Consider the following 27,749-nt stretch of genomic DNA (forward strand, 5'->3'; position numbering starts at 1 on the left):
TCATGTAGACAAGCTATAGATGTGTGGTTTTAAACCTATTCAATTAGCTTGTCAGTAGACTTGCAGGCATTAAACCCAAATAACAAGTTTTCAACTAATGTGCATCTCCACACATGGATTTAACTAGATTACACACAAATTTGAGTCAGGTAAAAGCTTATGTACCAGATATCATTTATGTAAAACAAAAAAAAAAACAAAAAAAAAAAAAAAAAAGACACCAAACAAGTTTTAGAAAGTACCAGTTTATTTGATCAAGTATCAGTGGGGAAAAAACCCAAACAAAAACAAAAAGCAATTACATGAGAGAATCTCTTTCATACATTAAAAAAGACAATTCATGCTTCATAGGTGGTGCTGTCTGTAGACAAGAATTGCAAATGGGTCATTTCCATAAACAGAAGAATTAAAAATATGTAAGTTTCCACATATTAATTCATTCCAGAGCTAGGCCCTGGGACAGACTTGTCTTTGAATTGAAAGGACCCCCTCTCTCCCCCCCCCCCCTTTTTTTTTTTTTTTTTTTTTTTTTTAAATAAAAGGGACATTTCCTGCTGGAGACTGTTGCAGGGGTTCTCAAGCTACAGGATCAAGCCTTAGCATGGAGTCCACAGAGGAGACCTCTTGCCCCATAGCTATCGAGCAAAGAAGAAATCCACTTGTCCTCTCCTTTACACCAGTCTAGAATCAGGTGCAACTGCACTGATTTCAGTTAAGTTATACAGGTGCATAACTACAAATGGAAAGAGAATCAGGTCTAAGGTCTACAAAAAGGCAGATTCTCCAGGGCCTTCAGAACCAGCATGACTTCAAATAGTCTTGTGCAAGATGACATCAAACCATGCTATGGGTTATGTTGTATGCAGTTGCCCCCACTCTCCCCACACACACAAAAAGCCACCCTACAGTCAGCTATCTTCATTGTGTCTGGAAAGGCAGCGACTCAGCTCTAGCAAATAAGACTGATGCAAAAGGACCAAGATAAGTGGGTGTGTTTTATACACACCAATTCTGGAACTAGCAAAACCCTGTAGGATGGGCATGCATCTTCTACTCATTAAAAATGAGTTGTGGAACTGGACCAACTCTGACAGAGGTAGGATCTGCTTAAAATGACACACTAGAACACCTTTAAAAAAAAAAAAATGCAAATGGCTTGAGGAAGTCAGTGTTTCCATAGAGCCACCTTAGCAGGAGACACGATCAAATAATAAATCTAAATACTGAAAGCCATCCTTCAGAAGGGAAAAGGGAATAAAGGAGACTAGTTCCAAAAAAAACCTCTTTAAAATAATAGCTTAGCTATAAACTGAACAGCAATTTTGCAAGAGAAAAGGTAAAGGTTACTTCTTTTGCACAGTGAGCTTCCAACTTTTGTTTGCATCCCATACCATAAATTAGAAGTGTCACTTTGAAATGAGGGGCAAGGGATCTCGGGTCCACCACCTGGCTAGACAGAGCAAGGCTGGCATTTTCAAAACACAGCAACAGTTTCTAATTCATGGAAGTTAGTTAATCTGATGGCCACTGCATTAAGGGCACACAGAGCATTAGTGACCTGGCTAGTTCAGCAACCACTAGCCTGACCCCCAGCTGTTATGAACAAAAACACAAGGAAAAATATTACTGCATTCAATATAAACAAGACATTGCACAAAGAGCAGCATATAAACTAGACCAATACGCCCTTCCTTACACACAGTAAGGCTGCACAAGCCCAAAAACCTCTAGCCTTTATTCATAACATTTGTACACTTTGCTGGAAAAATATATATATATATAATATATAGCTCTATAGGACCGATTACAATATATTACAGGCTAAAAAAATTCCCCATCTTTCCCTACAACATACTTTAAATCATGTATTAAGAATCCAATTTTGCATACAGAGAAATTCTTGCAGAAGTTATTGCCTTCAGTTTATAATTTAAACAAGTCACAGAATAAAGCTTAAATAGTTTTGACAATCATAAGAGATTCATTATATTAGTGTTTTATATATAAAAATTAAAAAACCAAAACATGAGAAGGAACCATAAATAATCCTATAAAAATCAAATCCAAAAAAGTTATGGAAAATCCCCATAAATATCAAATTGCATACAGTAGCTGCTATATAGAAAGAGAAACCTGTAACATACTGTAGTCAATGCTGCTTCAGTTCAGAATATGAGTTGTATAAAACACAATATATACATCTAGAGAAATGCCCAGCCAAAGGAAACTAAAAGAATTAAAAAAAATAAAAAAAATAAAAAAAACTTAAGAATTTTTTTAAACTAGATTTAATTTCAGAACCATTTCTACAAACGTAAAACATTAGGCTACTTTTCCTACTAAAAAATTATACAATCCTACATTAAAAAGGTAATATTTCTCCACCTGTAAGAGACTTGATACAAGGAAAGGTTAGACTCAGAGCCAAGAGGCTTTCCTGATTTTTGTGGATTGTGACCCTACCAAGGGCCAAAAAGGAAGAGGAAACTTCTCCCTAAGGGCCATTTAGGCCACAATGTTATTTCTCCCATGGGCATCCAGAGCCAGGGGCACAGCTTCTCCCAAATAAGGCAATGGCACAATGTAGTGTAAGAGATTCATAGATAATTCTCTATATGATGTGGCTGTTCTGCAGCAGGCCAAATACTATAGGGGAAATAGAATAAAAACTTCTACAAAACAAGGCAAATTGGAGAGATGCACACCGGATGCAAACACACACAATTGGCTTCCATACAAGCTACATTATATACACCCTTCACTTAACCAAAAGTGAGGAATTTGGCAATCTTTTGCACTCCTCCCCAATACAGCCACGACAAGGTTCCTTCCCCCCCCACCCCCCCTAAGATGCTTTGCATTTTGTTGTGCCATTGTTAGTTTAGCAGGATGGAAGGGTTGCACAGAATTTTTTTTTTTTTTAAAAATCACTTTGAAATTAGATCCAAGAGAGCATTTATTTGGAGCATCTCAGCTGAGGTCCAAATGCTTTAGCAGTCAGCTCTTCTCCCCAGAGGGGCATAAGGTGCTGGTAGCTTTAAGCGTAGAATTCGTTTGTTGGGGCTTTCTTGTAGATTGGTTTTTTGCCCAGATCATAACTCCCCTCATCCTTTTTCTTCATGCGATAAACCAACAAAAGGATCAGGAAGACAGCGAACAGCAGCCCCACTGCCCCACCTGCAATAAGAGCTGGAAGAGTGTATGGAATGAATATAGCATTTAGAAGGAAACAGCTACCCTATGAGAAGCTGCCTCACTAGTCATAAACCCATGAAATCTATCCCAGAGTTGCAGCATTTTGGAGCTTTCTACTGGAAGCTTCCATCTTGCCGAGTGTGACATTGAGTCCAAATGGCATCTAGAGACCAGAAGTCACTTTCCACCCAGTTTATCCATAATTAAAAACCAGAGTAATAAAAAAAAAAGTTTCTTCTGATTAAAGCAGGACAGACGCTTCCCTAATACTAAGTGCCTCCCAGCTTACTAGAACAAAGCCAGCTGGGTTGTGTGCTTTGGTCACCATTCTTGCCCTCTAAAGTAGTGGAACAATCATACAACCCCATTTTTGGCATCCTCATTCCCCCCTCCTCCCACATTTACAGTGTGGCTAATGAGTCATTAGACTTTGGGGACAGTGACGTTACCTGCAAGAACTTCTGTTCTCTCAAAGAGGCTGCTGTTGGCTGTGCTGGCCATGGAAATCTTGTTGGATATGTTCATTTCCTCAGGGGGCAAGACTTTACGTGGAGTTAGTTCATTGTCTACCACCTGGTTTTCATCCACATTCTTTGTCCCCTTACCAGTATCTTCAGGGATATAGTTGTCACTCCAGAGCTGAATAAAGCAGAGACAAACCACACCCGGTCACGAACAGCTACAAAACACTTCAAAAACAGGAGACACAGGGCAGACACCATTTAATGGCAGGCCAGCTGAGGTCATTTAAGAGTTCAGTGCATTGTGAGCACCTTATTCCAGTGGACTGGATGTGGAAACTAGCTGCTGTGGGGGGTGTGGGAGGAAGAGGAGGAGTGGGTTAAGGCGACAAGAGCCTTTCACAGGCAGGCCAGATACCACACAGAGGGGCTGTTGGGCTCAAACACCACCACCTACCATAGGACTCTCTTCAGTGGTTGAAGTCATGTCATCTTCAGCATCTAGATAACATGCAAACAATACAGAATTAGTTTCCCTTTGCTTCCAGAGTGTTTCCCCAAAGCCCAGGCACACTATAGCAGCACTAGCTGCTATTGTCTAACTAGGGCTCTGCTTTGATTAAAGTTCCCTCTTATCTGTAGATATTTTCACCAGTTAAACACAGTTTTGATTACACAAAGCCACATGATGCAAGCTCAAGATTGCCTCATTCAGAGAGGAAATCTTCAGCTCCATTAAGTGGCTCTTGCTGCAGGGTACCATGATTTGCTCAGAAAGTGAAATATGCTCGTGTGCTATGCTGGCTTCAGGAGGGCACTCTTTTGAACTCCCATCCCTAAGGTACTAACCACCAGATCTGCCTGAACATGCCAGGTACTAATTTCAGAGCTTGTTCTTTACCTTTGAGAACACAATGTGCACATAAAAAGGGCAACAAGGAGCTGTTTAAACTAGTTTATGCTAGCAGTTTTGAAAGCCATTAAGAGTTCTCTGAAAACACTGACTTAACGAGCTTTCACTACTACACTGGTTTTAGGGTCAAAGTGGGAAGATTCAGAAGTCTTGGGGCTGGAGAAAGATGAGATTTAACAAAAACTATTTAACTTTACAGTCCCTTGGTATTAAGAGGGGGGAGGATTTAAGTAGTGCATTGTCTCCCCATTGAAGACAGCGTGTAATCTCATTACAGGGGTTAGTTTCTTGGATGCCCCTATAGAGAGGGAAGACCGAATGAGTCCCACATCATGGCATGGTGCCCTTTTGCTGTTCCTATCTGTGTACTGCATCCAAGCAAGCCACCATATGGAGGTATTTGATTAGGCTGCTCTACTGATCGCTCAATTACTTGCTACTCTTTGTTTTACAGACGGTGTAGCCCATTACAAGTCCCATTAGAGCAGGGGTTCTCAAACAGGGGTCGAGACCCCTCAGGGGGTTGTGAAATTATTATATGGGGGGTGGGGATTGCAAACTGTCAACCTCCACCCCAAACCCTGCTTTACTGACAGCATTTATAATGGTGTTAAATATAAATTTTTTTTTTTTTTTTAAAAGGGTTTAATTATAAGGGGGGTTGCACTCAGAGGCTTGCTATGTGAAAGGAGTCACCAGTAAAAAAAGTTTGAGAGCCACTCCATTAGAGAGCCTGTGAGACTCAGGGGACTATGTAGCTTTGCCAGGTCAGAGCTATGAAGATGTAATAGTCAGAGGAAGACTCCAATATAAAGGCTATTTCTTGCCTACATACCATCATCTCCAGAACCAGAAAACCAGTCACGCTCTTCGGTCAAGTCAGGCCTGAGGTCACTGATATCTTCATCATCTGGCAAGGCTCCAGAAGAGAAAGAGTCCTCTTCATACCTCTCTGGGTCCATGGTCTCAGTTTCTCTCACCTAAGAATGGAAAACCAGCATTAGATATTATGCAGAAACCCAGACAGTTCTCAGGCTGCCAGCAGCCATTGACAACCAGATCAGTTGAGCCGGCACAGTAATGTTTCACCATCTAACTGGTTCAATTCAGCCCAGCTAAAAGCATCATCTTTACTAACTTGAAAAGAGCTGAATTCCCCTAGTTTTCTGAGAGCAGGAACAAAGATCAGCCTGGGTGGGGATTTCCAGAAAGACTGTATTCAGAAGGTTCCCATGAAGTGACCAGGGTCTAAATTTACTGAAAACAGCTTTCTGGGCAAGAGCTCATGGCAGAATCCCTTGAGGTAGAAGGGAGGAATAAGTTCAGTGTGATAGGCAGCAGAGTAGTAGTGGGACGTATACTTAGAGAATCTTACCCAATCTAGCTCTTGACAGAGGCTTGAAATCTCACTGTAGCATTAAAACCTCAAACCCAGTATGTTTAATAGCATCATTATTTCATTTACAATTCAGATAGTTTTAACCTTTGTACGATAAAGTGAGATTTGTCTGCTCCCTCTCCCCATCTGTATATTCTGGGGAACATCACAAGATCAAAAGCATTACAAACAGGAACACATTTGTATAAAGCGTCCCCTCAACAACATGCACAATTCAAAAAGCAAATCGCTCAGCAGTTCCCACCTGAAAATAAAACCATGATACTGGGATCTGACTAACAGTCAGAGATACATGCATTAGTGTGGCAGCAGCAGCACATTTAAAACAGTCTGCAGGGCATACAAAGAAGCCCAGCCAAAAAATTGGATGTTAAACTGCCTGACAATGGTTTAAAATCAGAACCCATTTTTGCTTGGGCCTCTGAAGATTAGAGGGTGAAGGTAGAAGATTCAGACTATGATTATACAAGTTCCCATAACTATTCTGTATAACTCTAGTGACCCTTTAGGGTCAGTCCAGGCAAGGATTCCATAACTCTGAGATCATGGACTGTCCACACTTCCAAACTGGCAGAAGCCAGTGTTTGCTGTGGAATTGCAGCAGCAATTCACAATTCCACAGCCATTAAGTCATTTGCTTGTTAAGGAATTTAACCCTTTGCTTACAGTTGGAAGTACAATGCAAACTGAACGGACAGCCGCTGCTACCACCACCAGTTTCACTAGCCTTATTTTGCTAATGATTCCCATTGCTATCACCAGTTCTGCTTCACTAGCGATAGAAATGCTGGGAGCACTAGTGTGGCTGGCGGCACCTGGCCACTTGTTAAAAGCATGGAGATGCAGGATTAAATGCGGCGGAGGGAAGTGGAGACTTAGGGGGCAGGGAAGGGAACACAAAATGTTGGTTCTCCACCAAAGCAGCTCACCCTCCCTTCCTCTAGATGGAATGCTGCCTTATCTGGTAGTTACTGGAACCATTGCATCATCAGTGTTAAGTACTCTAAGTGCTTCAAGGCGGGGTGGGGGTCAGAAAGCAGCCTGTCTGCTGCCTTGCTCCAGGCATGGTCCCACTGCAATGAGAGACCTGTGGGATGGCTGTAGCTAGCCCTGTTCAACTTCTGGGCACAGGCTGCAGAGCTAAAAACTAGTATAGGTATAGCCATAAAAACTTTATTACAGGACCAGATACAAGTGGTCTCCCCCCACCACACCAACAATCCACTTCCACATCTGTAGATATTGAGGTTGCCCCAGCCACCAGGCTCTGCTGTCAGGGTATGAGAAGCTTCTCCTTATATCCTGAATTTGAGGGGCTAGAACAGTGATGCAATAGCTTTTCAGGCAGCTCTAGTTCATTCCACCTCTTCAGCGTCAAAAGGGACCAGAAAACATTCAAGTGAGCATCCTGAAAAACCAAGAGCAGCCTTTTGCTGCCAGACTCCTCATCTCCCATTATGCCCCAACTAAGACAGCTAGAAATACAGCCTGGAACAAACATTCCCAGCATCACTGGTCATTTATAGGACAACTTTTATGCCAACCTTGGCTAGCTTCAGATGCCTCCTTTCTAACTAAGAGACACCAGGGCTCCCTAACATGGTACTGCAGCACAGGCCACAGCTGGAATGATGAAGTTGCTGCTCCCATCCCAGACTGGATGTTTTAAGATACAGAAAGGGTTTGATTCCCATTTGCCACCAGGCCACTATTCGATAAGTCAGGGTGTCCCCCCCAGATAGTAGCTTTCATGTAGTACAATGGCAATAGGTGGAGGAAGTTTTCCCTTGTAGAGCAGACAAATATTGGCAGGTGTGAGTACTAGGTTACATCTTTGTGTCAGCTCAGCCAGACTGTACTCACAACTGGTGAATCACAGCCATCAGGCAGACAGAAAGCAAACGCCTAACAAGGGAGGCTCAAGAGATAACTAGGCTGGATCAGAGAGTCTGAAGGGACTGAGTAACCTGCCTTATGAGATCAAACCAACAATGAATAAGAATGACAGACATTTGCTATTAGTGGGTACTTTGGAATATACCAGGTTCAGATATCACAGAGGCTTATTCATCAAAATACACAGTGTGTGTGAGTGAGTGAGGTCCAATACTAATTAAATTAGTGACTCACAGCAATCAAGGAGATTCTATGGAGTGTTTCATGCCGTTGCTCATTTGGCCCTGGGCCCAGGAGAATGTAAGTGGGAAGCTCACGCTCCATCTATAGTAACTTCCTGGAAAACATGCAGACAGCTACACTGGGGGAGGTGAGCAGCAGCAGAGGGACTGACACCTCTACACATTTACCCATAGAAGATTAATTGAAAATTCTTAGGGGTGTGGAGTTGATTATTTGAGATCCTGGGGTGCTGTTGGGCAGTTCACTTCCTTCCTGTGTGGGTAAATGTGGTGAAGTTCATTCCATGTTTCTCCCTACACAAACTCAAAACATACCCACGTAACAAGCAGGCACCTCCCTGGGGCTAGGTGCAAATCCCACCTTGCAAAGCACTCTGAATGGAAAGAGTTAATGGGGAAGTGTCTGTGCTCTTTGCAGGGTAGATCTGGAACAGTGACATTCCTCACATACACACTTGCAAAGGGCATACAGGAGCAGTTCAGAGAGAGAGAGACCCCAATGGGGTTTGTGGGCTCAGGGAGAGGCACAGTGCAATGTTAGTTTCTTTAACATTGTCTAATAGGGACATTGCATTTCTAAAGCTGGAGGAAAGTCTCCCTGCTTCCCCATATTATATATATATGGTGCTTCCCTAGGAGCAGTTTCCAGGTATGCAGACCCCTCCCAAATGGGAATTTGAAGCCCATGGGGTACAGAGTCAATAACCCAGTGGTCCCCCACAGATTGAGTAGTATAGGATGCAGCACACAACACATTGGTAAAGTAGGTTGAGAACCACTTCCCCTTTTCAAAAGCATCTGGCACTTGCCAAATGTCCTCCACAGCCACATTTGGCCTAACTTTTGGCAGTCACCAGCTGGAGGCTGGCATCCGATCGAAATGGCTTGTGGCCAGTTGTTCTGCCACCCGCTATTACTGTGCTGGAACTGAGCTCAGCCACCCTTATGATGGGAGAATGACTAAGGGTACGTCTACACTACAGGATTATTCCGATTTTACATAAACCTGTTTTATAAAAACAGATTGTATAAAGTCGAGTGCATGCGGCCACACTAAGCACATTAATTCAGCGGTGTGCGTGCATGGTCCGAGGCTAGCGTCGATTTCCAGAGCATTGCACTGTGAGTAGCTATTCCTCAGCTATCCCATAGTTCCTGCAGTCTCCCCCGCCCCTTAGAATGCTGGGTTGAAAGCCCAGTGGCTGATGGGGCAAAAATCATTGTCGCGGGTGGTTCTGGGTAAGTGTCGTCAGTCATTCCTTCCTCTGGGAAGCAATGGCAGATAGACAATCATTTCGCGTCCTTTTTCCCTGGATTGCCCTGGCAGATGCCATAGCACGGCAACCATGGAGCCCGTTCAGCTTTCCCCCTCCTCCTCCACAGTCACCATGTGTGTAGTGGATGCCGCTGACAGAGGCGATACTCCAGTGTTACACAGCAGCATTCATTTGCTTTTGCATGATAGCAGAGATGGTTATTAGTCATTCTGTACCATCTGCTGCTGGGTTCTGTACCATCTGCTGGCCGGTAGTAAACTGCGCAATGAAGATCTGATGTGTTATCTGTCCTTCGCTGTACTGTCTGCGTGCTATCATGGTGCCCTGGGCTGAGATCGGCCCAGGGCGACATAAAGCAAAAACTGGAATGACTTCCCTGAGTCAATCCCTCCTTTATGGGGGTTCTAAAAATAGAAGTCAGTCCTGCCTAGAATATGGGGCAAGTGTGCATAGAGAACCAGTGTATCAGAGAGCACAGCTGCTCCATGGTCCAGATCCCGCAGAAAGAAATGATGAGCTATCGCATGCCATTCACGGGGGTGCCCCTGCAACAACCCCACCCGTGCTTCCTTCTCCTCCCCCCAACCCCCTTTCCTGGGCTTACTGATTGCAGTGTCCCCGTCCGCATTTTGTCATGAAGTTATAAGCAGAATCCCGCAGAATAAGAAAAGTGAACATTTTTAAGTGAGATGAAAATGAGGGAGGAGCCTCCCGCTGCTATGACACTCCCAGGGTGCAGGACATTAAGCACGTGCGGGGAGCGAGAGGCCAGCATTCCGCTATTGCTGACAGTCCAGAATGCAGTACAGAATCTTTCTCTTACACAATGAAAGGAGGGGCGTGATGGAGCTCAGCGCCCCGAGTTGCTATGATGAGGACGGTTACCAGCCCATTCATGTACCATCTACTGGGAATGACCTCAGAATCATTCCTATTTTTACCCAGGCTTCCCCCGGCCAGCCTCACCTGAGGCCAGCCAGGAGGCACTCACGGCTGATAACAAGGACAGCTAGCAGTCCTACTGCACCATCTGCCACCAGGGAGAGGAGAGGAGATGGATACTGCTCTTCACTGCTGCAGCATCGCGATCTACCAGCCCAGCATTCAGTAGACATAGAGTGACATTGAAAGAAAAGTCAAGAAACGATTCTTTCCCTTTTCTTTTCACGTGCGGGGGGGAGGGAGTAAATTGACAAGCTATTCCCTGAAACCACGCCGGACAATGTGTTTGAACCACAGGCACTGGGAGCTCAGCCAAGAAAGTGCAAATACTTTTCAGAGACTGCTGTGGACTGTCTGGATAGCTGGCAGTCCTCAGTACCCCCTCCCTCCTCCATGAGCAGTCCATTTGAGGGTCTCTGGCTTTCTGTTACGCTTGTCACGCAGCACTGTGTAGCCCTGGAGATTTTTTTCAAACCACTTTGGCATTTTGTCTTCTGTACTGGAGCTCTGATAGAACAGATTCTGTTCTCCCCATACAGCGATCAGATCAGTATCTCCGAAATGCTGTATTGGTCCATGGCTGGAGCCTCTTTTTGGATTTGGGACTGCATTGCCACCGTGCTGGTCAGAAGCTCCACGCTGGGCAAACAGGAAATGTAAATTCAAAGTTTCATGTGGGCGTTTTCCTGTTTACCTTGGCCCACGGCATCTGAGTTCAGATTGCTGTCCAGAGCGGTCACAGTGGTGCACTGTGGGATACCGCCTGGAGGCCAATACCGTCGATTTGCGGCCACACTAACCCTAATCCGATATGGTAATACTGATTTTAGCGCTACTCCTCTCGTTGGGGAGGAGTACAGAAACAGATTTAAAGAGCCCTTTATATCGATATAAAGGGCCTCACAGTGTGGACGAGTGTAGTGTTAAATCGGTTTAACGCTGCTAAAATTGGTTTAAGCGTGTAGTGTAGACCAGGCCTAAATGACTGCGCGACCTCACCTACATCTGGCAACTGAAGTCAAGCCTTCCTGCTAATATGCTTTAGCAAATAGAATCCTTTAACTACAGAAGGACGTTGCTTCTGCCGAAGTCCAGTTCCAGGATTTCTTCTGGATGTTAAGCAGCTTTTACCCACAGTGATGTGAGTGCCAAGTAAGATTAACAAACATCATTGGGGGAGGGGAATAGAAGGGAGGAGAAAGGGCAGGAGCTTTCCCTGCCTAGCAGTAGCAAAAAGAGGTTTACTTCTTAGCTGCCAGCCAGAGTGCGTGCAGCTATGCACGCACTCTGCCTTTACCTTCACACGCTGCTTCAGTAGGATCCACGCAGCTACTACAAGGATTAGCACACTAGACGTGCCAAAATGCACAGGAGGCCCATACCTCTGCATGGATCATTCATGTAGAAGAAGCCTAAGGCTTCAGGCTGAGGAGCTGGCAGGGCTGGGATACCTGATCCCCTCTCCAGATGAGGAGTACAATTTCAGAGTGGCTTTGGCTTGATTTCAAAACCCAGATCTGCACTAGCTGCTGAAGTCTGCTCACACTGCAGCCCACAAAATTCCCATCTAACATGTAACTTTCCTCCACCACTGACTAGTTCTGAGAAGGAAAAACGGTAAACTCTAACCAAGCCCACCTCCTCCAGCCCACACACTGCTACCATCGTTTACGTGCCCTTTCACAGGAGCGGAAAACAAGTAACATTCTCTAGGGCAAGGGCATGAAATGCACATAATCAACTTTTAGTGCCGGCCATTGTCTCTGATCAAACACACCAATGTTTGAATTCACTCCATGCTTCTTTGAAGGCTGGCAGAAATGAGTTGGACAGGGGTTGCACATGCTGGGTCCCAGGCATCTGAAGTGCAGGGAGCTCTTTATAGCGTTTCCAACAACCCAGATAATGGAGCCCTATAACTTGCTTCAGGGTCTCTGTTTCCCAGCACTGTGTACACAAGCCCAGGAGTAAACAGGAGTGAGTTGAAAGTCAAAAGAACATGGACCTGGGCCAAACTTGAGAGGGCGGGAAGTGATGAGAGGCAAGTCAGAACTAAGTTAACTATTTGCACCCTGCAAAGACAGAGGTATGGGGAGTGTGTCTGCAAAGGAGCCATCAGACCATCTCGTTTACTGATAGTAAAAGAGTTCTATTCTTAATTTTAACACCTAGGAAATCAAGAACTGATTTTCATCAGAGCTTCAACAGACTGTGTCTCACACACATACACATCCATTCATATGACCACTGGAAAGTGACTCCAATCTGACAAGTTTCCCCCTGCTCAGTGAATTTGAGAACAAGTCATACAGGATCAGACTAGGGATCCATCTGGTCCAGTATCCTGTCTGACAGAGGAAGATGCAAGACGTTCCATACTGGAACAATCATGGACCAGCCTGCCCAGATGGGAAGTTTCTTCCTAATCTTGTCAGTAGTTGATTTGTGCTCTGAAGCAGTCACCCTGCTCAGTACAGCCAGTTCACAATAGATATCTAATCCTTTTGAATTCTGCTTTAATCTTTGTCTCAATATCTTCTAGCAATGAGTTCCACACTAATGGTGCACTATGAAAATATTTCATAGTTTTGAATTTGCCACCTTTCAGTTTCATTGAACGTCCCTTTGTTCTTGTGTTACGAGACATGGGGGAAGCTAGAAGTTCCCCATCTACCTGCTCTATACACCATTTTATATGGAGAACCATCTTGTCCCCTCACTAAAGTCAGCAGTCCTGATCTTTTCTGTCTCTTAATGCAACACTGTGTTCCTCTAGTCATTTCCATTGCTATCTCTGAACACTCTGTGCTCTGAGGTTTGAACACTGTACTCCAAGTGAGGGTATATCATGGACTTATATAATCGAATTGAACCTTTTCAGTATTCTTCTCCAGCCAGTTCCTTGCTTCTTGTAGTTCTGCTGCACACGGAGCAGAAATTTTCCATTGGAGTTGTCCACAGGGAGGCCTAGGGCTTTTAAACTGTAGCCACTCAAGGAAAACTGCTCACACACAACTTAGTTGTAGGGAGGATTATTGAATCCCCAGTTACCCAGACAGGCTGGAATGGTTCTGAGAATATGCTAAAGCTTGTCGGGCCAGTGAACATTTGGGACTTCCTCCAAGACACAGCTCATAGCCTGGAGACCTTCAGAAATTAAGCCATTGTGGATTTAGGGACTAGCACAGAGTCTTTACAGGCCAAAGTATTAGTTGGGAATTCATGATAGAGACAAGAGCCCTTACAACACAGCTGACCTAAAACTCAATCATTTAGTGTTCTTGGCTTCACTTCAGAGGCTTCAATAAGAGCATTCGGAAAGGAGTGGCATGCGTTGTTTATCTTATGACACCAGAGCGTACTCCCATCCTCCCCAGACACACAGTGTCACATGCAGAAGTCATATTACTAAAATGCACATCAAGATTTCAAATTAAAAGGATTCTCAAAATGGGGTTTACACAATACTGAAGCCAGCCCTAGAGCCTGTACTCTAAGAATGTGTTTAATAGAAGCATGCCTACACAAAAGCCATCACAACTGACACTAATTAGCCCTCTTGCTGGATGAGTCAGCAGAGAGGCCAAGGACCTAGACTATGGAAAGTGAACTGTCAGCACCAGATGTAACCCCTCAAGGGCAGGGATGTGTGGCACACTGGTAGAGTACATACATGTCGCTTCACTGCTGATGCTTGTGACATGACTGACTGAAATCTCCATGGCTGTCCTGACATTAGCACTGAATTCACTTAAATACTTCATTTCTGCCCCTTTGCCCTTTGTTCCAGGCCAAAGAGTTGCTATTCTTTTATCAGGAAATCCCAGAAATTAAGCCATTGTTGAAGTAATCTTGGCCAAAATGGATCTGTCCTACCATGACACATGGCTGGGATCCAGCTTGTCAAACTAAGTGTAAACCACTGGAAATCTGATGCTGTAATGGAAGTGCTGAGGCCAGCAAGCTGCAGCATGTGTGCTAAGAGAGCTCTGAAGACAAAGCAGGCAAAAAACCCAAAAACCATTTTCCTAAAAACAAAGGAGCTAAGCCTGGGACAGGTGGGAATTTCCACCCACAGCCCTTTGTTCTATCTGATTTACTTACATGGGGCTCCTCTCTACTCCTATCTGTTGGAAGAGATTTTAACTGTGTATTATACTTGTCTTGTTATTTTTAATGTATTTTAATGCTAGATTGCCTTGCTTTTCTTTCTCCACCTTTCCCCTTTAGTCCTTCACTCCAGTTTTCTTTCTTTTACTGTATTTACTGTCTGATTTGCATCATTATAATTTGCATTATTTTCTTCCCATAATTTTTCCTCCAGTTTCCTTCTCTCTTCTCCTTAATCTCTTTCTGATAGCCTTGTCTACACTTTCTTATCATAGGTAACAATGGTGGGAGTGTTAGTGTAGACCACAAACTGACAGTTGCCAGCATTTTAACCACCATGTTGGCTAGAGCTGGTCAGTTTGAGTGGATGTAGATGACACCACCGTTAAAATTTAAAACGCAGATTGTCTACACTAATGATCTGGGGGCAATGAGGGTAACTTGTAAGGGGTGGGAGCGACAAAGCAGTGCAGACAGAGCTTAACTCACATGCTTACAAACTGGCACTCGCCTCTGCCCCCCTCCCGCTGTGCCCAGCCTTGCCTAGTCTCTCTTGTTGGAAGGGAGAGTAGTAGACTGTTACTTTAACAAGCCCTCAAGAAGAGCCTTCTAGAGAATTCAGTGATCTTCAGATACTGAACCACAGACCATTTTAGCATTTTACAATATCCACCAGACTGCTCTCTCCTAAAGAGATGCCTTGAGTAACATCAGGCTCAAAACACCTCCAAAACAAGAGCTACTTCTTGTTCCCTTCCAGCTTCTCTAACATGGATGCACTGTAGCACCATGGGGTAGGCCACCCGCCATCTGCCCCTTAAAGCACAGACAGACAAGAGCCTCCTCTCCCATTAAGAGCTCTGTTAGATACTTCAGAAGCAAGAGTTTCTAGAGACTTCTGTCTTGTGACTGCTTACTACTGTGGAAAAAGTCACATGACTGAACTTGAACTTTGAGGGCTCCTGCACGCTGTGGTAGTAGAGTTATCCCCAAGTTAACGAGCATTTCTGTATGTGGTGAACACAGGCTTGGCCTACACTTAAAATTTAGATTGACAGTTATTTCGCTCGGGGGTGCGCAAAATTCACACCTCTGAGTGCTGTAGCTATGCCAGTCTAGCACCTGCTGTAGAGCCCAAATCTCACCAGCAGAAAGTAGGTTGCTCCTTTTCCTCACTCCAAAACTCCTTCTCTTTAGATACGTAAGCTCCTTAACAGAGAGACACTGAAGAAACTTTGTCTATGCCTGGGAGCAGAGCAAACATTTCAATCCAGGTCACATCTTGCATCAGCGTTCATCTGTGCTGCAAGTACTGTAACAAATCCACATTAGCTGGCTCATTGTGCCCTCTGATCATCTTTGGTGACTGTTTGCTAGTTAGCTTGCTCCACATTATTCACAGGATAGATGGCCCCTTCTGGCTTTAGTGCCAAGGAAGAGTAATCAAGGTTTCCCTGCACGTGCATGCACTTAAATAGGCTGGAGCCTGCTGAGCCAATTGTGCTAGGAGCTTTCTGAGACAGAAAGTGCCAGTGTGCATTTCCTTCAATATACTTAAAGCAGCGGCAGCTCTCACTAGGCAAAACTACCTTTACACCCAAACTATCACAACTTCTCAGCTAGGGTGTCCTCAGGTCAACAAACTGCAAATAAACCCAGAACTTTAGGTTAGATCCTGAAGCATGTGCTGAGTAGGAAGTGGCAAGAGACAGAATGGCAGGCCAGGACTTCTGCAGACAGTTACCGTCTGGGTGGCAATGAGACTGGAGCAAGAAGAACAAGTTCGTAGGCAGGCATATTCTAGTTATCTGAGACTGGGAGACTCACTTTCAATTACAGTGCAGTCTTTCTGCATTTCCACCTCAGGCTCCCTACCAAGAACCTTAGCAGGTGGACAGTGGTAAGAGAATAGAATCACTTGTTATTCCTCCTATACATTCCTATTGTGATGTTTTAAATACCGTGGCAGTGAGGGGCTTACCCCCACCCCCACCCCCACCAGCAGCCAACCCTGCAGTGAAAGGATAATCTCACAGCAATATATTATAATTACTAAGCAGAGAAGTCAATTTGCCTTCAGCAAGAGGGCTTTACTGTAGCCAGAATCCAAGAAGAGCAAGTTCCAATATGGAATCCAGAGCAAGCTCTTGGTAACATTGTATTCTGAGTTTCATGCTCTCTGGGCTCTGTTAGCTTTTGACCCATGTGCATTTGCCTAACAGAGCCCACACTTCGGGTATGGCTACACTTAGAGCTGCATAGCGCTGCTGCGGAGCGCTCCCACGGCAGCACTTTGAAGTGTGAGTGTGGTTGCAGCCCCAGCGCTGGGAGAGAGCTCTCCCAGCGCTGCACGTACTCCAGCTCCCCATGGGGATTAGCTTACAGCACTGGGAGCTGCACTCCTAGCACTGGGGCACTGTTTACACTGGTGCTTTGCAGTGCTGTAACTTGCTGCGCTCGGGGGGGGGGGGGGCATTTTTTCACACCCCTGAGCGAGAAAGTTGCAGCGCTGTAAAGCACCAGTGTAGCCAAGCCCTTATTTAAGGCTAGGTGTGCATGTCACTTTAAAAAAAAAAAAAAAAAAGCCCCTCCAGAAGATGCAAAGAGGAGGAGAAAGAATTGACTGGGAGGGATTTCTTGTTTTAAAATAGTCTGATAATTAGCAAACAGAGCCATAAAAGAGGTTGTACAATTCCCATGAGAGATGGGCACATGCAGGGATCTATTTAAAAAACAAGGGGACTCATTAACTAGCATCATAACCTTTTCTGATGAACCAGCTATAGGTGTTTGGAATCTTAAGTATCTATTGGTTACAAAGTCTAATTTCAGCATCTTCACCACAGGGATCTACTCATGTTTTAGAGCGAGATTCAGTTAAGCACCTCATGGCAGGATGAATAAAGCCAGCCAGTGTCCAAATTCAGGGTGCGGGTGGGAAGAGTCCATTATGCCTGTTCTCCCGGGGAGGTGAAGGCACATGGATACTCAACAGGAGAGTATCCTCTTATCAGGGGATTTTCATTCAAACATCAAAGTTTGGTATACAAAAGACCAGAGTCAAAGAATGCAATGTAATTTACCTGTTTTCCAAAGTTTAGTCTTCTTCCCTCACATGAAGGAAACATATGGAGAACCTTCCTAGAGCATAACTCAATCCCACAAGTTATTTTGCAGGGTTTTTTTTTTTTTTTTTAAACTTTTACATGTTTATTACATTACTAGCTCATGTGTCTTGCACCTTTGTATTCCTTTGTAATAGTGTTAGAGATCAGACTTCAAAGAGAATAATGCACACAGCAGAAGTTTGGTGCCTTTCCTAGCTGGCCCAATACAGAGCTAAAATGGCCAGACATACAACTAATCTAGGCTTGTTTGTACAGTTGAGATCTTGATACTGCACCTCGAAAATGTTTCAATTCCCCACAATCTATTCAAGTTTAATCATATCAAGAGACTAGAGATTTAGGTTTGATTTACACTTAGCTATGTTAGTTTAGGAAGGTTTTGCTGGCATAGATGTGTTTTGTTTTTTTTTAAATTAACAGTGTAGTTAAACCAGAAAATCCTTTAAGTGTAGCTAAGAAAGGCGCCACTAAGGTCTTGTCCAGGCCCAGAAAGCTAATGCCCACATCTTAACTATTTCCAGGTACTCATACTTTCCCAGAATCATGCAAGTCACCTACTAAAGTTAAACATGTTTACAGCACCCCAGCATTCTAGGGCTTGGTTCCCCTGGCCCCCTCCTCCAAAGGAATATTTCAGCTTTACACACACACTCTCCCTCCCTGACCTCCCATCATCTGCATGGAGGAGAGGGGGGGTGTCTTTCTAAATGCATGCTAGTAATCTAGAAGACCAGAACATTTTATTGTTCACCCCTTCTTTGGCTTCTGGAATCCATGGACCTCACAGCACTAACAAGGCATTTAGTTACCAGCATGCAATGACAAGGCACATTAACAGTAGTAATGTTTATACAACAGTTTCTCAGGCTTGGCCTTTAGTTTAGTCAGAATTAGTGCCAAGACAGAGTGTATAAACAGCCTCCTATAGAAGAGGCTTCAGAGCATGAGAGAGAATATTCTGCATTCAGTATGCATTTCGATTTGCAATAAATATTTCTTTTCTGGGAAAAAATCCTCATAAATGAAGTCTCCCCCACCTACCATCAAAAGTAGAAACAAACAGTATTTTTAAATGGGCTCAGAAATAAAATTGGAATCCTTACCATCTTAAGAAAAAAAAGATACCTGTTCTAACGAGACTGGGGACTCCAATCACAGGGCCAAGAGGGCTTGCTGTGCTAACCAAATTCCTAATTCCATAAGGTCAGACGGAGAAGAAATCCCATTTAGGAGTTGCAGTTTAGCCTTATCAAATTTGAACAATGGTCCATCATTCTAGGTACATCTTCCTCCCACCATACTACATCAGGCCATTGGTCCAATAATTCAGCCTCTGGTCATCAGAAGTAGCCAGAACCTGATGTTATAGACTGAAAACATACTCATAATACGATACATCTGTCCAGCTGGAATAGCCTCAGACACAGGGTGTCTTCACAGCAAAGAAAGAAAGAGGGTGGGGGTTGTTTTGTTAATTAAAGAATTGCTAGCTCTCCAGAAAATTCAACTCCTCCTCACACTCCAGAACTGCAACATCAAGGAAAGTTTGAGTCACTGATTCTCAGAAGAGACACTAAACTATTACTCAAGTGCTGACAAGAGGTTTACAGAACCACAGCAAACTTCTGTCTTAGCAAAAGTAATTTTCAGACTCCAACAAGCTTCTGTTTTAGAAGTGTGACTTCCACAAGTCCAAATTAGAACGCAATCTCTACATTATTAGTAATAAGTTCTTGGAGAAGTTCTGAACACAGGCAGCTGTGGCTTTAATGCTTCAACAACTCATCTGTATGACAAAGAGGCATTAGATTCTAAATATGTAACTTAAGCTATGTATTTAACACTAAGACCTTGTCTACACTGGCGCTTTACAGCACTGCAACTTTCTCGCTCAGGGGTGTGAAAAAACACACCTGAGCGCAGCAAGTTACAGTGCTGCAAAGCACCAGTGTAAACAGTGCCCCAGCAAGCTAATCTCCATGGGGAAGTGGAGTACCTGCAGTGGCTGGTGCTGGGACTACACTCGCACTTCAAAGCGCGGCCATGGGAGTGCTCCCACGGCAGTGCTGTACGGCTGCAAGTGTAGCCATACCCTACGTGAAAATTCTCACCCACTCTGTCCTAACTGGGAGTCTGAAGTGTTTAATCCAATAAAAAGCCAAGGCGGCTGCATTCAAGTAAGATCTTTTATGGCCCAGCAATGCAGTAACTTACCACATCTAAAAAGTGTGAAATATTTAACACACTGCCCCCATCCCATTCACTATTAATGAATTCAGCTCTGCCTTACCACAACAGCTCCATTCTAGTGCTAATCATTTCATGCATTAATCTAAAGGACCTGCATTCTACCAGGTTTCAGCAAGCAGCCACTCGCTCACTGATAGAAACAGTTTAGAGGTCAGATATACTCACAGCTGGTCTACACAATTTTCGGCTGCTTTCACTATATTGTAGTTAGGGAAGTGTACAACCCTCTATTGTTTGACACAGTTATAGCAGTAGAAGGGTGATGACAGAAAAAAGGTATACCATCATGTAGCTTATTTCTGTCAGCACCTGTATACAGGTATAACTGTGTCAACATAGGGGATTCTACTTCCCTAACCACAATCCATTGCTAAACCCACATGGTTAAAGTGGTACCCAAAAGGAATAAAAACCTTTTTCAGATCAGCTAGGAGAGCAAGTCTCCTGTAGGGACAGGATAAAGCTAACCAAGTCACACACCTCTACACTGCTGTGAAGATATTTTCCAGTTTGGAGGAGTCCGTTATATGCAAGGTTACGCACCAGAGAATTACCCAGCTGTCAATCACTACACAAACATTTAATTCTACTCATCTCAGCGCAAAACAGGGGCTACTTTGACAACAGAGGTCACTTATTTTACGGATACTAGCACCCACTATACCACACTATTCCCAGAGATGCAGTTCCAGACCAAATCACACCAGGCATTTAGTGAGCACCATGTACAGAGCAAAACAAAGATTCTCCCATTTGAGTACTTTACTTATTTATTTATTTTAAAAAGCAAGAGAATCAAACCAACTGAGGATTCAGAGTCAGCCAAGTGGATTCTAGCAGCAAGTGAGATTTCAATAGAGTATTCAGCAGCAATAGAGTTTGAAGTGTGGTAAAAACAGGCTATGGGAATTCTGCTGAAGTTTGCACTGTGAAGGTAGACACTCACTCTCCTCCCCATTGTTAGGCTTGAAGTCAAGTTAACAAATCGCAGCCTTACAGTTGGGAAATAGGACAGAAATAGGGCAACACCAGACATTATGCTGGAACAGCAGGGTGAGACAGCAGAGTCATATCCTGAAATGGATTCAAGTCACGCACATTGGAAGGGCCATTGTCCCCTCTCCCCCCGAAAAAACACAAGAGTCCATGGGAAGGTGGGATAGCTCAGTGGTTTGAACATTGGCTTGCTAAACCTAGGGTTGCGAGTTCAATCCTTGAGGGGGCTATTTGGGCATTGGTCCTGCTGTGAGCAGGGGGTTGGACTAGATGATCTTCTGAGGTCCCTTCCAACCCTAATAATCTATGATTGTATCCTAGCCATAAGTAGTTTTCACAGCTGCTGGACTGGAGGTGGATTTCAGCAGACAAACAGTCCACGTATCTTTGCCGAGCCATTGCCAGCCACCTCAAGAACCTGGTGCACTAGCAGTAATGTGGGAGAAGAACAAGGTAGAGTATTAGGATAATAATAGACTTTAAGGTCAGAAGGGACCATTATGATCATCTAGTCTGACCTCCTGCACAACGCAGGCCACAGAATTTCACCCACCCACTCTTATAAACCCCTAACCGAGTGCTTCTCAAGCTATCTGACGTAGGGGACCAGCAATTTTTTTTTTTTCCTATTGTGCTAGGGACCAATCCCATATTGTTATCCTATTCAATGCTCTTATGAGGAAACTCGCCACAGACCGGCACCCGATGGCTCACGGACCAGCATTGGTCTGTGGACCACCACTTTGAGAAGCACTGCCCTAACCTATGTTTGAGCTATTGAAGTCCTCAAATTATGGTTTAAAGACTTCAAGGCACAGAGACACCTTCAGCAAGTGACCAGTGCCGCATGCTGCGGAGGAAAGAAGAAAAAAAAACAAACAGAAAAAAACACACACACACACACACAACCCCAGGGCCTCTGCCAATCTGCCCTGGAGGAAAATTCCTTCCCAACCCCAAATAAGGCAATCAGCTAAATCCTGAGCATGTGGGCAACACTCGCCAGCCAGACACCCAGGAAGGAATTCTCTTTATTAACTCAGATCTCACCCCATCTAACATCCCGCTAATTATTACCCCATCTATTACTGAGAATAGTCAAAGATCAGCCTAATTTTGGCAATTAATTATCCCATCATACCATCCCCTCCATAAACCTATCAAGCTTAATCTTTAAGCTAGATGTGTCTTTTGCCCCCACTGCTCCCCTTGGAAGGCTGTTCCAGAACTTCACTCCTCTGATGGTTAGAAACCTTCATCTAATTTCAAGTCTAAACTTCCTGATGGCCAGTTTATATCCATTTGTTCTTTTGTCCACACTGATACTGAACTTAAATAATTCTTCTCTCTCCCTTGCATTTATCCCTTTGATATATTTATAGAAGGCAATCATATCTCCCCTCAGTCTTCTTTTGGTTAGGCTAAAGAAGCCAAGCTCTTTGAGTCTTTCATATAACAGGTTTTCCATTCCTCAGATCATCCTAGTAGCCCTTCTCTGTACCTGTTCCATGTTTAACAAGGATGAATTCAAACTGGGAGACCAGAACTACATAATGGGTTTGGAAGTCTTCACTTTTTTAGAGAATTCTAATATTACAGAGTTCAACCCTGGACTGCCTCCATCTGTTCAGAATGGAAGAGCCCTCTTGACCTCTTTTCAAATAGGGGACTCAAAGTGATTTATGCAAGGAATGTGTTCCCCTGCTTCCATCATGGAGACTACTTCATGAGAGAAGTTCCTCTCAGCGACCCAATCTTGCCAGTTTCGAAAGGATTTCATTCTCTGGGCCACAAGGAAGGGCTCTGGAGACTCCTGCTTAAAAGCTACTGATGAAGATCTTGTTCTTCGTATTCAGAGTACTGAACTGAGGGACTATACAGATATCACTCCCACGCTATGGGTTGTAATCGATTTGCATATTAGAAACATTTCTGTGAAGTGCTAAAAACTAAAAGCAACTAACCACCTGTTCCAGTGGTTTTCAACCTTTTCATTTGAAGACCCCTAACAAATTTCAAATGGTGGTGCAGACCTCTTTGGAAATTCAACCTGTAGTCCAAAGACCCCTTCCACAGAAGTCTTAGACTAAACACTAACTGAACAGAATTCAACTGTAAATGCCATGCTGAGCACATGCTGCGTTTGATGCACCATGAAAAGGGCACTAAACTGTGGGCATCTATGGTAATGACAACACTTTTGATGGACCACAGGTTGAAAACCACTAGTCTATTCCCTCCAGTACAGCTGCTAGTTTGAGAAGATGCACTAAAAAGCACTTGATTTAGTGACAAGAGCCCATCATTTCCTCTTTTTCCTTCAAAGCTCTGTTCCAGGTGCATTAGTCTTTGTAAAACACTCTGCTGCTCTATGTCGGACAGGTACTGTTCTGGACAAGTTAAATCACACCCATTCCATGAGCCTGCGCAAGTCAGAAGATGAAGCAGATGGAAAATAAAGTTATATATGCAGATAGCTATATCTTGATTTGATTGGGAGGGACAGATGAGAAACTGGGCAAAGAGCAGAAAGACCAGGCCTCGGGAACTGAGGTAGAAGGACAAGCCAAACCGGTTTAAACATTAATAATGCTGCATTACTTTCCAAATACCACCACCAACAAAACATCTGCTCAGCCAGCCAGTTGCCCAGTGAGTTCTGGGAAGTGTTAACACTTTTTTGAAGCGTTAGTAATAAAGCAGGCAGGTGTTGCAGTAGAAAAGCAGCGCCTACCTACCTGCTTCACTCACACTCCCTCCCCTCTCACATCTCCCATTTAATAAGAGCTTGATTAAAGAGATTGTCTGGATGTTATAAGTGCAGAACTAGTACATGAAATGGTGCTATGATCCAACATGCCAACACCTAAAAGGCAGAAGCACAGCACCTCAAAGATTGATCCTATGTACCTAAAACCTATGGAGCTCATAGGAATGTTCTCACATTTAACTATTACATCATGTTAACATGATCCAGTCTGTTACTTAACAAACATAGCATAGGAATTATGCCATGGAGTTTTCCGGAATATGTTCAGCCCTTTTACATGTGGTAAGGCTGCCTCAGTCAGAGAAAACCTGGCTGCAGTGAGAGCCACATGAGGCATCACATGCCACTTGAAAGAAGTTAGAGCTTGCTCCAAAGCATTTCTGGTTCTTGCACTGTACAGGTTCTGAGGGACCATCACCATACAGGATCACATAGCCCTCAAGGCCCTGCCCTTACACAAACACAAAATAGACTCCCATGTCCTGTGGAGTCTCAACAATATGTCTGCACCCTCTCCATATCTTGGGTGTACAAAAGTTACAGGTCACATGCTGTGTAATCCAGCATGTTGTACCAACACTACAAAAAGGGACCAACTCCTCCCACACTAACCTAGATGGTGCATCACCAGAGACCGCTCCTCAGTGGGGGTTGGCACATTCTACTAAAGGAAACTTGGTGGTGTAAATAAATTCAATATTGCAACACTAGAATACAGCCAAACTAATTAAGCATGGGGCAATATGCTGTATTGCGTGTTCTGTAAACTCAGCATAAGAAGTTATAGATACAGCTATGCAGAAATGTTTTCTTTGGAGGCATCTTAACTCTTTAGGACACAGCCTACCAAATCCACAGCCCATTATATTCCCCAAGCACACTAGGTTGCAATGTTAATTTCATACCAAATGTGGTCAAAGAGCATCCACAAGCTGTACTACTCAAGAAGTTTTTGCCCTATGCTAGGCTTTGGCTTTAGTTGCTAGGAAGCCTGATGGCAGCCATGACAAGGATTTTGTATCTGATGAATTCACTCAGGCTTGCTGATCATAAAGTGGGCTGCCAAATGTTAAAGGAGTAGACACTGCACGTATTCTGGCCTGAGAGCTTTCTTGCTAAACCAGATTAGAGCTTCAGGGCAGAAACTGAACAAAAAGTAATAAGTAGTGACCTGCCTACAGAGCCTCAGGCTGCAAGAGAAACAATGTGGACAATTAAACCTAGTTTGGGGATATTCTTATCTCTTGCAATTGCCCCAGTCCCAATGCAGTCCCTACTAACCAGAATCAAAGTAGGAGTCAGAGCAGGATGCCTTCTGATTTGAGCACAGACACTTGTTAAAATTAAAAGTGAAAAGACAGAAACCCCTCTGAGTTACATACAGGCCTGGTGTTTGTACAGGGTCCTGCCTCATTCTGCAAGTTAGAGAGGGTGTAATGCCCATAAAAATGAGGAGTCCCAGTAGAACTCTTGTAAAACTTCTGATTACATTTTACAGCACTCTGTATCTGAGCACCTTACAAGTTCAAAATGATAATGTTGGAAAGGAATTTTTTAAAAAAATCCCTCTCCATCCTCCCTCAGACTTTTGATCTCCATACATCTTTGCTCTCCAATCCTAATCTATATCCTTGATATGCAAGTTCTCCCCCCCCTTTTTCCCCAAACTCTACCACTGCACCTCAAGCCTAACCTGCAGCACCCTTGTTGCTCATTCCTGAGCCTCAGAACTACTGGGGTACAGACAGGCAAGAGGAGCAGGGTCCATCCAAGGGCACAGTAGTCACAGAGGCAGAATCAGAAGGGAAAGGCACAGAGGTAAAGGAGCACAAAAGAAAGAGCATATATTGCGGTAGATTAGTTATCGAGTGAGCAGAAGGTGAAAGGTTGTAAGGCATGGGACTAATGCTGATAAAACTAAGCCTGCAGGGCAGGAGCGTGGATAAGTTGGTTGGTAAGAAAGTAGGGTCAGCATCAGAAGAGGTATCACCTGATGGGAGGAGAAGAGAGGAAGATTTGTGAATAATCAGAAGGAGCTGGAGGACTCCATGTTGGCACAGAGAAGGGAGAGGAAAGGAGTCTCTGACCCAGCAGAGGAAAATAACGTGGTAAGGACTGAGAAGAAAACAAGTAACTTGGTTTAGAGAGAGGCAAGTGGGGAGCAGGACAGGAGTTGAGCCTGGGGGGTAAAAGTCAGACAGGAAAATGGTATTTGGAAGCATAGCAGTGCAAAGGCAAGCAGCAGATTCATTTGAATGTCAGGCCAAGTCGACAGAAATCGGTCCTCAATACATAAACAGTGAGTAGTTCAGTATCCATCAAGCCACGCAGCCCTATCAGGGTATTTTCAGATGGAAATAAGCTAGTCTTCTCCCTCATCCCACTCCATTCAGCACACAATGCCAGCAAAACTAGGAACAGTTTAAAACCACAAGACAGGGACCGCCTTAGATAGATCTACCCCTTTCACCTATCCAAACTTTATGGAAGTGGGGAAAATCATGGCCGTATTTATTTCAAAGCCTCCTGCCAAGTAGCATGTTCCCTCCCTGGATAATGGCTATAAATTGGTTCAGGAGTAGGCACAAAATCATGTGGAAAGAAAGGCCTTTCCGTTCTCCCTTGGAAAAACCTAATTTCCTCCTGATGGGAAAAGCCAGGTTTCTGCCACCAGCACATCTGATATTAAGTTAGGTAAGGACAAAGTCTCACGGGACATTTGGGGTAGCTAAACCTGGAGTCCTGGCTCCACAGTTTAAACATTCAGAAAGATGGGGTGTGGGGGGGAGGGGGGAGAATAGGGTGTATGAGCGCTGGGAAAGCCTGCATAACACTTCTCTTAACAAGGCGAGCTATAGTCCATTACTCCCCCCCTGAAGAGGTGTTAGATCTAGTTCGCGATCATAAGGCGAGAGCGGAATTGGAGCAATGCTGCTCTTACCCCAGCTAGAGTATGGGTGCAGCAGCCCTTTGGTGAAGGAAACTCAGCCGCTTATCTGGGCTTCCCCTCAGCAGTCCGGTAGTCTCAGCAGGGGAAATCGGGGATTGGCACACGATAAAGGAAAACCCCAGCTGCGGGGCGCGCCGTAGGAGGGGGATTTCAGCAGATCCCGGAGACTGGAGGCGATTGCCGCAGAGCCGGGGTTTGGGGCAGCCTTACTCATACCCAGCTAGGAGGGCTGGGCACTATTTGCGCCATGGGCTGATACTGGCGCCCGGGGGCGGCCGCAGGAGAGGGGCATGAGATAACGTCCGGGCAAGGGCTGTCGCTGTCCACCCCCGGACGGTGAGGCCTCCTGCCCCACCCACGCACCCCGCCAGCAAGGGACGGAGAGGGGAAGAGACTCCTGGCAGAGCTGTCCCGCTTGGGGCCGCGGCGCGGCCGCTCCCCAGCCCTTCCCTGGCGCCGGGCCGTGGGGGACCATCTGAGACACGGCGAGTCACAGGAGGCCGGCCCGACCCGACCCCGGTAGCCTGCAAAGTAGGAGTCCGGACCCGAGCCCGCCCCCAAGCGCTGCCCCCCTCGCTCAGAGCCCCGCAGCCCGGACACCCCCCGGCGCGGGCGGGCGCGCACTCACCGACTCGGCGGAGACAGCGCTGGCGGCCACCAGGAGGAGCAGAGCGGCGCAGAGCGCCCCGGGGTGCCTGGCTGATAGCAGCTGCATGGTGCTTAGGTCGCAATAGTGAAGCAAGCAGCTCTGACAACACGATCAAACGGCTTGAACTAAGGCCACGGCCACGCTTCTTATAGGCGGCCCGGCCCCGCCCCTTGGGGAGGCGGAGCTGCTGGCTCAAACCCGGAGGGGAATGCCCGGAGCTGCTGGGAGTTCGGGACGTGCTGTCCTCCTAGTCCCGTAAGCAAGGACGGGGCACTCCTGGGCTGTGGGTAACCACCCACCCGGCAGCCCCCTCCCCCGCCCCCATACAATCCCCCTCCCCAAGCTCCTGGGGCCCAACACCACCCTGTTCCCCTCCCAACAACCCCCTCCCTAAGCTCCTGGGGCCTCACACCCCTCTGTCCCCCCCCTTCACCTAACAGCCCAATCTCCTGGGGTCCCACACCATCCTGTTCCCTTCCCTACAACCCCCTCCCCAAGCTCCTGGGGCCCAACACCCCTCTGTCCCCCCACCTTCATCTAACAGCCCAATCTCCTGGGGCCCAACACCACT

The 27,749-nt window shown here is 45.1% G+C and overlaps 1 protein-coding gene across 1 annotated transcript; it reads right to left on the reverse strand.

The window, feature by feature from the left end:
• Window positions 1-229: 229 nt before the first annotated feature.
• Window positions 230-27,323, reverse strand: SDC4 (syndecan 4). The gene is made up of 5 exons (XM_032767405.2): window positions 27,158-27,323; window positions 5,405-5,549; window positions 4,114-4,157; window positions 3,645-3,834; window positions 230-3,189 (listed from the first exon to the last, which is right to left on the reverse strand). The coding sequence occupies exons 1-5, from the start codon at window positions 27,242-27,244 to the stop codon at window positions 3,038-3,040; spliced, it is 618 nt and encodes a 205-aa protein (XP_032623296.1). The 5' UTR covers window positions 27,245-27,323; the 3' UTR covers window positions 230-3,037.
• Window positions 27,324-27,749: the final 426 nt, after the last annotated feature.

This window comes from Chelonoidis abingdonii, chromosome 14 (genome assembly GCF_003597395.2).
Source record: "Chelonoidis abingdonii isolate Lonesome George chromosome 14, CheloAbing_2.0, whole genome shotgun sequence".
Taxonomy (NCBI): Eukaryota; Metazoa; Chordata; order Testudines; family Testudinidae; genus Chelonoidis; species Chelonoidis abingdonii.